The 13,852-nt window shown below is 54.2% G+C and overlaps 1 protein-coding gene across 1 annotated transcript; it reads right to left on the bottom strand.

Moving 5' to 3' along the window:
- Positions 1 to 2,271: 2,271 nt before the first annotated feature.
- LOC142024656 (butyrophilin subfamily 3 member A2-like) lies at positions 2,272 to 12,893 on the bottom strand. Its single transcript, XM_075016809.1, has 7 exons — positions 12,797 to 12,893; positions 11,588 to 11,935; positions 9,060 to 9,341; positions 8,034 to 8,152; positions 5,838 to 6,003; positions 3,519 to 3,545; positions 2,272 to 2,843 (listed from the first exon to the last, which is right to left on the bottom strand). Exons 1-7 carry the CDS (start codon positions 12,891 to 12,893, stop codon positions 2,272 to 2,274), a joined length of 1,611 nt encoding a protein of 536 aa, XP_074872910.1.
- Positions 12,894 to 13,852: the final 959 nt, after the last annotated feature.

Below are 13,852 nucleotides of genomic sequence, written 5' to 3'. Positions count from 1 at the left end.
CAATTAGATTACAAATGAAAGTTACCCATTTGAGGACCAGACACCTCAGCCTACAGAGCTCTCACTATTAAATGTGCACAAAGTACTTTGCAGGTATAATTCTCCCCCCTGCGTCCTTCGACTCCAGCGTAGCCAGCGTTGTTCACTCAATCCCTCGGGAAGAAGAATACGAGGAGGGCGTCCCCTGGATCCTCGGGAGGCAGTGACCTTACCCGGCCGGCAGATATAGATAATTGGAGCTCAGTTAGAGTGGGCTGCTGGACCCTTCTTTATACCCCTTGGGTCACGTACACTCTTCCTTATCTAAAGATGCCAATTGTACTGGTTTGCCTTTGTGACGCCAGTTCTTACAAGGGAGTTGTAACTTAATTTACACTTGTAAGACAGAGATAACTAAATCATTAAGGCAGGACATTCTTTTCACATGGGTATGAGATTCCTCTCCTGGGACGATGTGTAGGTGTCTCAATTATCAGTACCAGCCAAGGGCAGCTTGAGGCCCTATGGTCATCGGCTGGCCTGTTAGCCCTCTGATCTGTGTTCTGTCCAGGGTCATGATGAGGCAGCACATCTGTGCTCTGAAGCATCAAAGACTGTGCTTGAGACTAGCACATCTGTGCTCCCAGGCCTGTAAGACTGTGCTGTTCCCTTTTGTCCTTTGTGCTCTGAGGCACCTAAGAGGGGCAAGATGGAGTAGACCAGGTGGATCCTGTCTCGCTACAATTACACATCCACAGCCAAACGCCTCAGATGTGGCTTGGAATCAAGTACTGGTGTCCCTGGCTAGGAACTCTTTCACACTTAATTGCCACACCTCCTATTCTGGTCTCCCAAAGACTGCAATTTCGACTCCAAGCCCAGAGCCAATACTTACAGCTCCGGTTATCAAAACGATGCAAACACGTAAGCAGCACACACAGATCCAGCTCTCATGAGACACCTCACGTGGCCCACAATTTGGTGCAGACCTGGGAGAGTGGCTGCAATAATGTCCTGTTCATTTGAAAATCCAGTAGCGCCACAGTGAGGCCGATGAGCTGCTGGGCTGGGCTGTGTATCTCCTGCAGCGAAGTGGTAAGAGTCACATCAGAGCAGAATCTGCATTTTCGGTCTTTATTGCCCTTTTCTCTCCCACTTCGGAGTGTGTTTGGCCACATCCTCACCTACAGACTACAGCGGCACAGATGCAGCAGCACTGCTATGGTGCTTCTGAGAGGACCCTCGCTGTAGCAACAGGACAGGTTTTCCCATTGCCGGACCTGATTCATCACCTGCAAGGGCCAGTAGTGAGGGTAATGGGAGACTTCTTCCATCCGTAGGTGCTGGAATGAGGGGTGCTGGAGGTGCCTCCCTCCCCGGCTTGGTGTGGTTTCCATCATAGGCAGGGTTTACAGTTTAGTTCAACGACTTTCCGTGCCCCCACTGTACAAACTTTTCTAGCCACTCTGCTTACTCTGTTTACCTGGAGTTAGGTCGACACACCCTCAGGAGTGTGAATTTTTCACCTGCTGCAGAGACTCGGCTACACCAGCGTAAGTATTCAGAGAAGATCACCCTTTTGTCTTGTTTTGTCTTCTAGGAAATGGGATCAGACTCAACAACAGCATCAGCAACAACCTCTGCAGCCCATCTCTGCCTTCTCCTATTTGCCCAGAAGGATGGTTATTCCCACCTTTAATACCTACTAGGAGGCTGTCTGAGAAGGGTTTTTCCTTCGAAAGACCCTCTGAAGAGGAAGGGAAAGGAAACAAAGGGGTGTTGTAAAGATGAAGGCCATGTGTCTTACTTTACATCTCAAAGGCTTTAACCTTTCTTCTTCCCATGGTAAAAATCCTGCTTAACAGTGCATTTGCCATGTCACTAAACAGGCTGTGGTCTCCGCAATCCAATTCCAGACTTGGTTTAACACTGTTTTACTGGTGAATAGTTTCAGAGTCATGTTAACATCTCTGACTCTTTGCCTATCTATTCCATCAACATGGACTCATCAGAATTAAGGCTCAGAAAAATGAAGTGACCTACCCAAAGTTACATGAGCAGCTTGTGATGGGGTATGGAAGTGAACCTGGACTTCCAAAGGCCACTGTGAGGGCCCTGGCCACCAGGCCATCTGTTCTCTCTAGTACACCTTGAAGTTTGTGAGGAGTTATGAGTGGGTTAGCAGGTTAGATTCCCCCATTGGGTGAGGAGATGGGCAGAGACCAACCGGGGGATTCGTTGCCAGTCCCCTACGATGGGAGTGAGTGAGTGACTATGCAGAACTATGGAGTCCTACCGGGGAGCAGTGCGAGCCTGTGGCATGGGTCTGAGTGGGACATGTTCCCCACTTTCTCCGCTATGTGTCACGGGCAGCCTGATCTCAGAGTAGACCCAGAAAAAAGGGAAGATCGTCTCAGTGAAACAGGTTGTGAATATGTAGATTGGGGCCCCGTTAACACCATCATAAAATGACACCCATCCCCCCTCATAGTCCACATATACCCCAATTTTCTTGGCGATCACCTTCAGGGACAGGAGTATCTCAGGGTTTGTGCAACTCCGGTATTGGCCCCCGCACTGATCCACAGCCCAGATCCCCTCCTCAGGGGAATATCTGATCAAGCCCTTCCTCCTCACGGACTTGTTGGCCACCCTTAGGGCCCAGACTCTCCCCTTCCACATCTCTGCCTCCCAGTAATGTCTCCCTGAGGTGATCCCCTCACAGCCCAGCACACAGGTTTCACAGTCAAATCTCTCCGGGTTGTCAGGCACCTCCAGCTGTGAGATGTTCCATTTCACGCTTTTCCCATCCTCTGGCACATAGAGTCGGGGACTTGCTGTGCTTGGATCCAGAGTCACATTCACTAGGTGACAGACAGGGCATTCAGGGCTGCAGGTTGCTCCCCAATCCACCCCCACCCTGTCCCCTGACCTCCCCGACCAAGGGTTACCTGGGGCAGGGTGGCAGATGAAAGCAGTGGCAGTAACAGAGAGGCCTCCTCCCCTCAGCCCTCACACTAACCATGCAGTGCCAGGGGCAGCCTGCTTCTCACGCTTCCGCTGTGCCCTTCCGGCCCACAGAGCCCCACTTCTTTGTGTTTCTTTTTTGGAGAGAGAGAGAAGCTTCTGAGATACACAGAGCTTCTCCAGCACTGGCACCCCTCCCACGCCCCCTGGCCAGAGACCGTGCACTTTTATTTACTGCTCTGCCAGAGCACATCCCTGTCTGCAGGCCAGCTGCAGCATTCCGTCCCTTCTCATCTTCCAGCAGAGACTTTGCTGGCTGTATCCCACTGTTACGCAAACTATGGGGTAAGTTGAGGGCTACGCCACAGAGAAGGCAAAGGCCTTCAGCCATCGCCACTGGTGGGAGCTGTTGTTTTGGGAGCTGAAGGATTATCCCCGTAGCTGGCGCGTGTGATAGCTTCTCTTGTGTGCCGCATTTGGGTTTATTACAGTGAAAGCCATGCAAACTGCAAGGGATAAGCAGCCTCCCAGGGAAGTGGCTTTGATACTGGCAAAGGATCGGCTTTATTTACCTGCATATTGTCGGACACGCCTCCATCCTGAAACCAAACCCAGAGAGAGGTGAGCACTCTGCTAAACAATGTCTCACTGGAGTACAGCCACACTCAGTTTACATTAGGAAGACAGAAGCGTGATGGAACTTACCAAGGCCAGCCAGCAGGTTCCCTAAAAAAACCCCAAAAAGCCAGAAATGACTAGGTAGTGAATTGCAGAACAGTTTGTGTGACAGAAGTGGCCAGCCAGGTTTACAAAAATGGTCAGTGAGTGGTTTGCAGTGAACCTGGTTCTGTATCTTTACACTATTATGCATCCCCCTGGCTAGGGTCTCCAGCTGAAAACTTTATGTAGTGCTATGTCAAGGCCGTTATGAAACCCAACAACAACCATACTGGCTGTGTCTCCATGGGAGCCCACCTTCGAAAGGGCAGAACGGACAGCCAGGAATGGACACTCTGGCTTTCACAAGCGTACGACCAAACGGCAAAGGCGGCGCGCAGGTGCGACCCCCTCTTTCGACGATCCGGCCTGTTTTTTCGAAAGGGGGCGTCCTTTGGTGACGTGTCCAAGTGCTCTTTCGAAAGAAGGGAGGCAGACGGGGTTACATGGCCACCAGCTGCAAGGGCTACCACTCAGTGGTCCTCCAGGCCCGGGCGGACCACAAAGGCCAGTTCAGGTAGTGGGTGCCTGCTACACCCTCCACAGCATCATGTAGGGAAAGGGGGATGCCTACATGCAGGGGCGGGTGGCCAAGGCCACCGCAGGGTCTGAGCAGCTGGCCGCTGTCACCAGATGAACCGTGACGGGATCTGGATCCGGGAGGCCCTCCAAGTGAGCCTTGCCCCTGACCCCGCCCCAATGCCCACCCCTCACCGTCCCCCCATGCATCCAACCCCCACCACATGCACCATCACCACCACCGCACCTGTGCCTCCCGTCCCCACGGGCGTTGGTGCGCGATAAATCTTTATCAATATAAACCACAACCCAGTGCCTATGGGAATGTTTAACTATTTACAATGGGGGTGGGGGGCAGCCATGTACGTGGGGGGAGGGGAGGGCTCTGAACTGGCAGGGGGCGGAGAGGGGCCTGAATTGGGAGGGTCACTTGGGGACAGGGGTTGTGGGCCAAGAGCCCCGTTGGCCCCAGGATCCCCTTCCCCCCGCGGGCCCCAATCGAGCTCCACGGTGGGGCTGGGAGTGGGTGGGGAGCACTGGAAAGTAGGGGCATTGGGGGACGGCAGCTGGGGCATCAGTGTGGGTTGGGCAGGGGCCTCTGCAGGGGGGGACTCCTTGGGGGGCTTCTGTGGGGTGTTTGGAGGGGTGGCTAGATGGGGGAGCTGTGCAGAGGGCCAGGAGCTGGGCTACATTGACCACATGCTCCTGCAGGGTCCCATGGATGCCCTCCAGGCTGGACGTGAGCCAGTCCCATGCCTCCCTCCGCCACGCCAGGTCGGCCTCCTCCGGGCAGAGGCGCCGCTCCATCAGCTCAGCCTGGCAGGGGCTGGCGGGGTCACCCCCATGTGCCGCTGTGGCCTCTGGCTGTGTGCCTGGAGCGTTGGTGCCACTGGAGGTACCTGGCCCCTGTCTGATGCCTCTGGGGGCTTCTCAGGGACCCCCAAGGCCAGTGGGTTGTGCAGGCCCTCGCTTGCTGCACCTGGAAGGGGAGGTGGACAGCATGTCAGCCCCTGAGCGAGACTCCATTCCCCTGTCCCTCTCAAACTCTGTCCTCCCTGTCCCCCGCAGGGCCCCGCCCCCCATACTCCCAGGATTCTGTCCCCCCAGGGCCCTGGCAGCCCCATTCCCCCCAGGACTCTGTTCCTGCTGGGGCCCGGCCATGGTGGCAGGACATCCATGCGGCATCAGGTGCACACAGGGGTCCCACCCGGGGGGATCCGTCCCCGGGTGTGGGCCAGCCCACATATGTTCCCCTGGGCAACTGGGGGCCCGGAGCTGTCCACGGGTCTAGGTGCTGGGTGGCACAGGCAGGCACCTGAGGCACGTCATTGGCCGTGGCCAGCCAGGGTGTCTGGCCCTGGGCCTCCAGGCCCATGCATGGTCCACTGGCAGCCCCCACCCGGCCAGCTGGGCTGTCAGCCCCACCGTGCACTGACCGGAGGGTCCCGTGATGATCTCTGATGACGCCTGGCTCCCTGTGGCCCAGCTGGATGACCACGAGGGGACGTTGACGATGAGGTCACCATCCTCGCTGGACCAGTCCTGGGTGGTGTCTGCCCCCTGGCTCGGGCTGGCTGGTCCTGGCTCTTTCAGCCCTTCCGGATCGGGCTGGTCTGCAGAGGTATCCAGGACCACTGGGGGCGGGGAGCTGTCACTGAGTCCCAAGATGGAGCGGAGCTCCCGGTAGTAGGGGCAGGTGGTGGGGCCTGCCCCTGAGCACCAGGCCTCATCCCAGACCCAGGTGTAGCCCAGCCAGAGCTTCTCAACTTTGCTCCGGACTTGCTCCAGAGCCCGCTCCAGGTGGCTCTGGCTCGTCACTCCCTGGGCCAGGTGGGCGAAGGCTGTGGCATTGCTCTGCTTGACCCCCTCCCCCATCTCCCGGAGGATCTCCACTTCCTTCCACAGACCTAGACGGTCTCAGAGTTCAGGGTCTGTCCAGGAGGGGGCCCTTTTCTTCCTCGCTGGGACGGGCTCCTGGGAAGCCTGTGAGGGCTCTGAGGGGGGCCCTGGGGCTCGGGAGGCTGCCGGGCGCTGGCTATGTGGCCTCTGCTGTCGTCGGGAGGCAGAAGAGCAGGTGTGACGTTGGCAGCTCGTGCGCTCGCCTGCTCTCAGCTTCCTGCCATGGGCTTTCCAGGTCCGTGCGGCTTTAAGAGCGGCCAGATGCGTGGGTCACAGAGCTCCACTCTGCACAGCAGGGCGTCTCCGCGCTCCGGCTGGGCGCCACCGTGGAGGACTCCTCGTCTGAAGGAGTGGGCCGTGGAGCGTCTACACACGCCTTCTTTCGACATAGGTTGTCGACGGGGACGCTCTTCCCACTGTGGGATATGGGTCCAGCTTTCGACATCTGGGCCATGCTCCTCCGACTCCCCATCGAAAACATGCGGCATGTGTCGACGCTCTCTCTGCTCTTTGGAAAGAGGCCCTGCCTTTTCCAAATAGCGGGCGTGTGTAGACACACCCATTATGTTTAATAAACGGGTGAGTTTTTAAACAAACATCTGAAATGTCGGCAACGGAGGAGAGTTTATAATGCCAAAGTGTACTTAGTCACTGCCTAAATACATGTGTCATCATCCAGTCTAACAGCCCAAGGTTTGTCATAAGTATCACAAGCTCAGGACACTTTCACACCATATTACGCCACAAGAGGCCACCCATGTTAGACAAATGCCAATAGTAAGAAACCATCCCAAACTAACTCAGAGAGCTGAGAGCAGTTCTGGTCCCTCTTGGCTAGCAGACAAGCTCCTTTGCGCAACCAATTTTATTGGTCACTTGAGTGGTTGCTTGTTTCATTTTCAAGGCCAATGGGCTATTCCCTTCTCCTCCCCATAGAGAAGAGGTAAGCCCCAGGGTGTCTTAGTGAATGTGGCAGGCTGGGGGCTGCTTCTAATACATGGAGAAAGGAAGAGGGGAAACTGTGGATTTTTAGACTCTGCTCCTGTGACTGACTCTGCAACGACAGGATGACACGATGCAGCTGCAGGACGGGTCTGTGAGGAATGGGTCCCTGGCACAGGGAGGTGATGAACAAGGGTAAAGCACAGGCCTGGAGCTGGGCGGGCAGAGGTGTTAGGAGATGAGAAGTAGTTAATGTGGGCTCTCTCTGAGGAAATGCTGAATCACGCACGGCAATTTCCTGCACTGACAAGATTTGGAAATAATAGTTGAAGAAATACCCTAAAATGTCCTGAACCAAATACAGTGAGTCAGTGGCTCCTACGGCCCTGTTAACCAAGCAACAGCTTAAAAATCACACCGTCGTAGCCTAAGGTGTCTACCATGGAGCCTGGCAAATTTAGTACAAAGATCCTATGGTAGGGGAGGGGACTCAATGTCCTAGGCGGTCCCTTCCAGGCATTATGAACCAGCAGGCGTGTAGAACCTGTTCAGGCGCATGGCCAGTTCCCTTAGCCTGGACTTTGTAACTGAAGAGTTCACAAAAAGTTGGGTTTGGATTCTTTAGAGGTGATTGGGACAAAGGTGATAATAAATCCACTTGGTAATTTCCACTATGTATTCAGGTCATCTCAGTCTTCCCATTGAACCTCTACCCCTTGCCGGGGGGAGGGGTAGCTCAGTGGTTTGACCATTGGCCTGTTAAACCCGGGGTTGTGAGATCTGGGGCAAATAGATTTTACAAAAAACCTGTCAACGACGGTACTCGGTCCTGCTGCGAGGGCAGGGGCTGGGACCCAATGACCGCTTGAGGTTCCTTCCAGCTCCATGAGATGGGGATCTCTTTTTTGTGCTCACTGCCCAGATTGCTCTGCGCAGCACTGAACACCACCCCCATGTCTAGTATTTCATAACAGTTTCTGTCTGAGTGAAATTTAGCACGTCCCTGTTACCTTACTTTTCCTGCTGTGTTTCCAGAAGTAGAAGCCAGCCAAGAGAGTGAGCGAACTCCAAGCAGTCAGGATCACACAGAAAGCCACCACCCAGGGAGACACCTTTGGGAAGAACGGATCTGGAAGAGAAAGCCTCGTTAACTGGGATATGCTGGTAGGATATATATAGGACATTGAACAATGATGATGCTGTGTGATTGGTCAAAAGAATCTTTATATACTGGCTTGATTTCATAGTCATCTAGTTATTTTTGTTTATTTGTTAGCCTAGTGCTGAGGAGCCCGTCATGGCCCAAAACCACCCCGTGTGAGGCACAGTATAAATGCAGAGCAAGACAGTCCCTGACCCACAGAGTTCACAACCTAGGCAAAGAGACAAGAAAAGCCTTAGATTTACCTAACCACACTGCTAAGGAACTTGCCTGGGATCGCTATGAATATCAAAGATGGAGAAGTATTTGTGATGCGTAAGGTATTTGCTATTTCTATTAAGACCACGTTGCAAAGTGTCCAATTTGAGAAGAAATTCCAGGTCTGAACTTGCATCCTGGGTTACCCTCAGGAGAGAGATCACAGGTTCAAAAAAGACTTTAATAGTCTCCCTAGCTGCTTATAGTAACTTCTTTGCAAGCCACCCTTTGTCTCTTCTTGCCCTGCCCCCAGCACCCACTGTGCCCGATGGCCTCGGCCCAGCCTGCCCCCTCCCCCCGACACAATAGGTCCAGTGGTTGCCCTCAGCCCAAGAATGAGGAGCTTTGGGGAGCTGGCAGGTTGCATGGCTGCAGCCTCCCTTCTGCAGCCAAGCCACCAGTCTCCGTTCTGGGAGGACAGGCAGTATGGTGCAGCCCCCCAGTCTACATGCTCCAGCCTCTGCCACTGCATGAGCAGGCTGGAGAAGGGAACCTGGGGATCTCTGGCAGGGCACAGGCTGGGCCAGGTGAGGGAGTTTGGTAAGGCATCGACTTCCCCCACCTGTGATACCAGCCAAGCAAGTTGCACGCCAGGGCTGGCAGTGAGGGCACTGACCTGCTGTGTAAATGGTTGATTTTCTCCCTTGGTTGAGGAGTGGGTTCCAGACAGAGCAGGACAAATTCCGGCTGCACATTTCTGTTATAATAATTGACGCTTGGGCTTCAAACAGGCCATTGGCCTCTTGGGATGTTCGTACAGAAGATGGCGCAATAAGCTGCCCATGGTTGTCTCTCCATTGCACCTCGGGCTCCGGGTACAAGCCAAACACATTACATGATATGCGGATCCCTCCATCCTGGTAACCATCAATAGAGAGATGAAGGGCAGAGCCCAGTCCTGGAGGAGAGCAGAATAGATCTGTGTCTCTCTATGAAATGGCTCCAAGCCCCACCCGTTGGTAGCTCTTTTCCACCACAGGCAGAATGACACTGGCAACCCTCCAAAAACAGATGCAAAAAGCATGTAAATAGAAACCCAGCAGAGCTCCTGGACCCCGGAATGGAAGACACGCTGGGCATCCTGATGCGGCTCACTAGAGATGTCACCAGTGTTCCCACTAAGCTTTGCACTTGGCCAGGTACTCAGAAAATATTCAAATGCCACCCAGCTCATTAGCAAAGCACCCACAGCTGGTGTTATGCTTATAAGATGCACAAAGGATTTTTCGCAGGGGAAAAGGCAAGAGCCGTGTTTATTGAGAATACAGTAGGAAAGCAGGTAGCATGTGCTCTCGCTCTCTCCCTCTCTCTTTCTCTCTCTCTCTCTCTCACACACACATTGTCCGGCCAGTTAATGTTATTGTTACCAGTGTGTTGCTCGCTTTCAATTAGCTGGCCAAGCTAATGAAATCCGAGGCTGGCTGAGGACCAGGTTCCTTCAGCACAGTGTTTGTGTCCAGTGGAGGTGGTAGATGACCCCAAAGTCTGTGGCAGAGCAGCTTTCTGCTTGGAGCAGTTTTCTAGCATTGGGATCAGTGGATTTTGCATCCATTTGGGAGCGCTGCTGCTTTTCTCAAGTTTCTTAATGTTTCCTTGAGTTGTTCTTATTCTCTCTCATCTGTCACCTCATCATGCCGGTTTTGTTCACTACTATCTCATCCTCATCTGCCTGCTTCCTCCTCTAGAGTCATCGACAGGCACCCTTCTGACAAGTTAACAAGGGAGGATATGCACCCACCCTGGTGTCCGTCCTGGTGCCTCCCTAGAACATCCAGTGGTGGTCCTTGCACTTCTCACACACATTCCTCACTCAGACAAGAGGGGACTTTCACAGGCACAGAGACAGTAGCAGCATTTAGACAGAACATCAAACAGTCGCCACACTTGTACAAGCGGATTTCAGCATCAGCTACAGGAGAACGATTACAGAATTGCCCTGGATTACCACATTAGCCCAGATTAGACACACATCTCACGGAGCTGGCAGGGATCTCAGGAGGCCATCGAGTTCAGGCCCCTGCCCTCTTGGCAGGACCAAGCACCATCCAGACCATCCCTCAATACTATCACATGAGGCCTGACTAAAATAGAATTTTATACCACACCGGGTTTTGTTGCGGGTGGTGGTGGTGATGCTCAGTCCCAGATCTCTTGGTACACATCACTTTTATTGTGCAGCGCATGGATGGACAAGGTTAAGGGAACATTGGACGTCACTGGTACCCAGGACCAACGCTAGGGGAGCGTGAGGCCTGGAGCAGCCCCCATCCCTGCTGCGCCTGCCCCACCTCCCCTCTGCTCCACCCCTTCCTTAAGCCCCACCCCTGCTCTACCCTCTTCGCCTTGCCCCACATGATGCAGTTACCTGGGGCCAGGCAGCAGCACTCAACCTCCCCCTGCCTGCACCTACCATGGTGGTAGGAGCTGGAGCATCCCAGGAGCCAGCTCAACTCCTCCCTGACCTGCTGCAATGGCCTCCCAGCCCACGCTGCGCCTGGCTTCTCTGCAGGGCCCTGAGCTCTGTGCTTCCTGCTGCCATGGAGAGAGGGGCAGGAGCACACCAGCTCATCTGTAGGATGGCTAAGGCAGCTGCCGTGGGGTACCCCTAAAGCACGGCGACTGGGACAGCTGCCCCAAGCCCCCTGTGGATGGGAGGGCTCTGCCAGTACCCGCTCCTTCCCCGAACAGTGCTGGCGTCCTAAGGCAGGGTGGCTTTGCTGATTGTTAAGCAGGCCTGGGGACAAGACCGTAAAGTTATTTTCTGAGACAAAAATGTTCATGAACGGTGTCTGCTCTCCTTGAAGACAACAGACAGGCTCCTCGTCGCCCCACGGAAAGGACACACCCCACAGAGTCTGGTCACGATTTGGAAAAAAAATCAGTTTGGGGCTGAAAATGGTTTTGTTTTCAGCAGTTTGGGGGCCTTGATCCGACCAGCAGAAGTGCACTGAGCTGGCACGAATGGAAAACCTCGCTCACAACAACCCGCTTAATTAGATCCCTGGTTTCATCCGTGCCTGTTTTCATGCTCCTTTCGCTTTCCCCTTCAACAACCATCTTTAGTTTTCTGAGGCAAAATTTTTGTGAGAACACATTTCTGAGCAGCTCTATTCAGCAGTCACAACTCCAGCATGTGCGACTGACCTGCCACCTTCAGCTCCAACGTAGCATCTTCATGAAAGGTGCTCGACTGGAAGAAACAGCTGTACTGCCCTTCGTCAGCTGGCTTGATGTTAAGTATCCTCAAGGAGACACTCCCCTGACTGATGCCATCTCGCAGCAGCTCCGTCCTGCCCCGATAGCCTCCACTCTGCTTTTCAGGCTGATCTCTCCCATCACAATAGAGATGTACAATTTCAGCAACTGGGAGTCGCAACCAGCGTATCTCCATCTCTACCGCACTCACGCTGGGGGAGAGGTGACAGGGCAACAGGGCGTTTTCACCCACAAATGCTGTGATGGGGTGACTGGGTCCAATAACCTTGAAATTCACTGTTAAAGGAACCAGGACACAGAAGAAATTAGCCATGAAAGGAGCTAAGAACGCACAGTGTTACCAATAGGACAGATGAGGCCCCTCTGTGGCTGGGGAGATGGCTACACGGAGAGAGGGTGCACAGAGGACCACCCACAGTGGCAGGGGGCAGGCAGGGGGCACCCCATGTAGCAAGGGTGGGGAGGCGCCAGTTCCATGTTCCCAGAGGGGTGGTGCATCTCCTAAGTGCTACCATGAGACCCCGATGAAGCAGGTACGACGGAATTCCAGCTCTACCGCCGCCTCCCCATGTGGCCTTGTGACTGCAGCGCACTTCACTTTCTCCAGCATGGAAGGCGGGGACAATCCCACAGATCTCCTGAGCAGCACAGGGGGAGCCCAAGAGACTCGGAGGAGCACAGCCTTCGTGTGCAGAGAAGAACAGACTCTATTCATGCAGGCTGCTCCCCTGGAACTGAGTGCTGGGGGCAGGGCGGGGACCTGAGAGTGCACATGGAGTACCCAGAGGTACTGAGACCTCAGCTGGGGTTAATGAAGTCTCTGCTCTACAGCCTCGGCTGAGAGCCAGCTGGCCTTTAGCTCACATGGTAGAGTGCAGGGCTTTCGACCCTATGCTCGCAGGCTCTACCCACAGTGCCAGCAACCCGGGTCAGTCGGTGTTACACACACAGCCCATTGAAATGCATTCGAGTTTTGCATTTAAACAAGGCCCTTCTCTGAATTCAGTGAAAGAACAGGTGACAGGGGATGGGGACAGGGTTTGATCGGTCCATAATGGCCAGCAAAATACACATGGGGCCATAGCTTCCCTGTCAAAGAGGATTTTGCTTGGATCCCAAAGTCCCAGGAATCCCCACCTGACTCCAGCTGATGAAGGTGCAGACCAAGGAGGAATATGATGTATCTTGGCAGCAGTGACTTCACTGAGACAAGGGAGTCCAAGAAACCGTCCATATTCTTAGTGGCCTGGTCCAGGCAGTGGGCGGATGGCAGAGCGAACCAGCATCCAATGCTGTAAAATATGTAGGTGGTGAATGTGGTGCCAGTCACTGCACAAGTAAGACTGACAGCGTGGGTTGAATTCTCAGGTGTATCAATCAAAGGTAAGGGAGCAAAGATGTTTCTAAGCCACGCTTGCACTGCCCCCAACCCTGGCTCTTATAGGGAGGTGAACCAGCACCTGGCACACATTACAGCAGCCATGGGGCTGCTCTAGCTTAGAGTGCCTGGACGGCCCTGAGTCGAACATCACCAGAGACCATGACACTCTAGCTCGATCACCATCAGTGCTGGAAGTGCGGAGAGGATGATACAGAAACAACAATAGGAGCAGGTTCATCACGATGCTCCCTAACAGGCCTGGGGCAGAATATGGGAGTGCACCACTGGGCCGTGCCTGGCTCTTCAGAGGGGTGGAAAGTCCACAGTGCTGTGTGTCTTTTGCAGTCATAGTTTTGGCAGAGGCAGAGAGACGCACGGGTACGGTTCTTTCCCCGGTTAAGCCACAAAGTTGTGAGAGCGGCTGGAGAGCACCTAGCGCTGGGCTCCATTGCTCCTGGAACTCCAACTCCCGCAAGAGATCTGGATATGTAACGTATGTTACCTCTTCACTGCTGCCTGCCCAGCTTCCCCAGAGAGACCCCCTCCCCTGAGGACAGGCAGGATTCAGTCCCACTGGCAATGAGCAAAGATGGCATTCATCTTCACCAGAGGCAAGAGCTCTTCCGTGTGCCCGAGCTTTAATGAAACAGTGGCCGTCTTCAGCCAGTGCTGCCTGCGGGGCCCGTGCCATTGCAAGTCAGGAAATTCTGCTGTGTGCAGTAAGGGGAAGTGCAAACAGAGCTCGTGTTAACTTGGTTTCTTCACGTGTAGGTTTGGGACCAGATGCAGTTACTCTTAAAGCTACGGGAACT

The sequence above is a fragment of the Carettochelys insculpta genome, chromosome 22, assembly GCF_033958435.1.
Source record: "Carettochelys insculpta isolate YL-2023 chromosome 22, ASM3395843v1, whole genome shotgun sequence".
NCBI classification, from domain to species: Eukaryota; Metazoa; Chordata; order Testudines; family Carettochelyidae; genus Carettochelys; species Carettochelys insculpta.
Note: the sequence above shows the minus strand (reverse complement) of the source record. Positions and strands in the feature narration are given on the sequence as shown.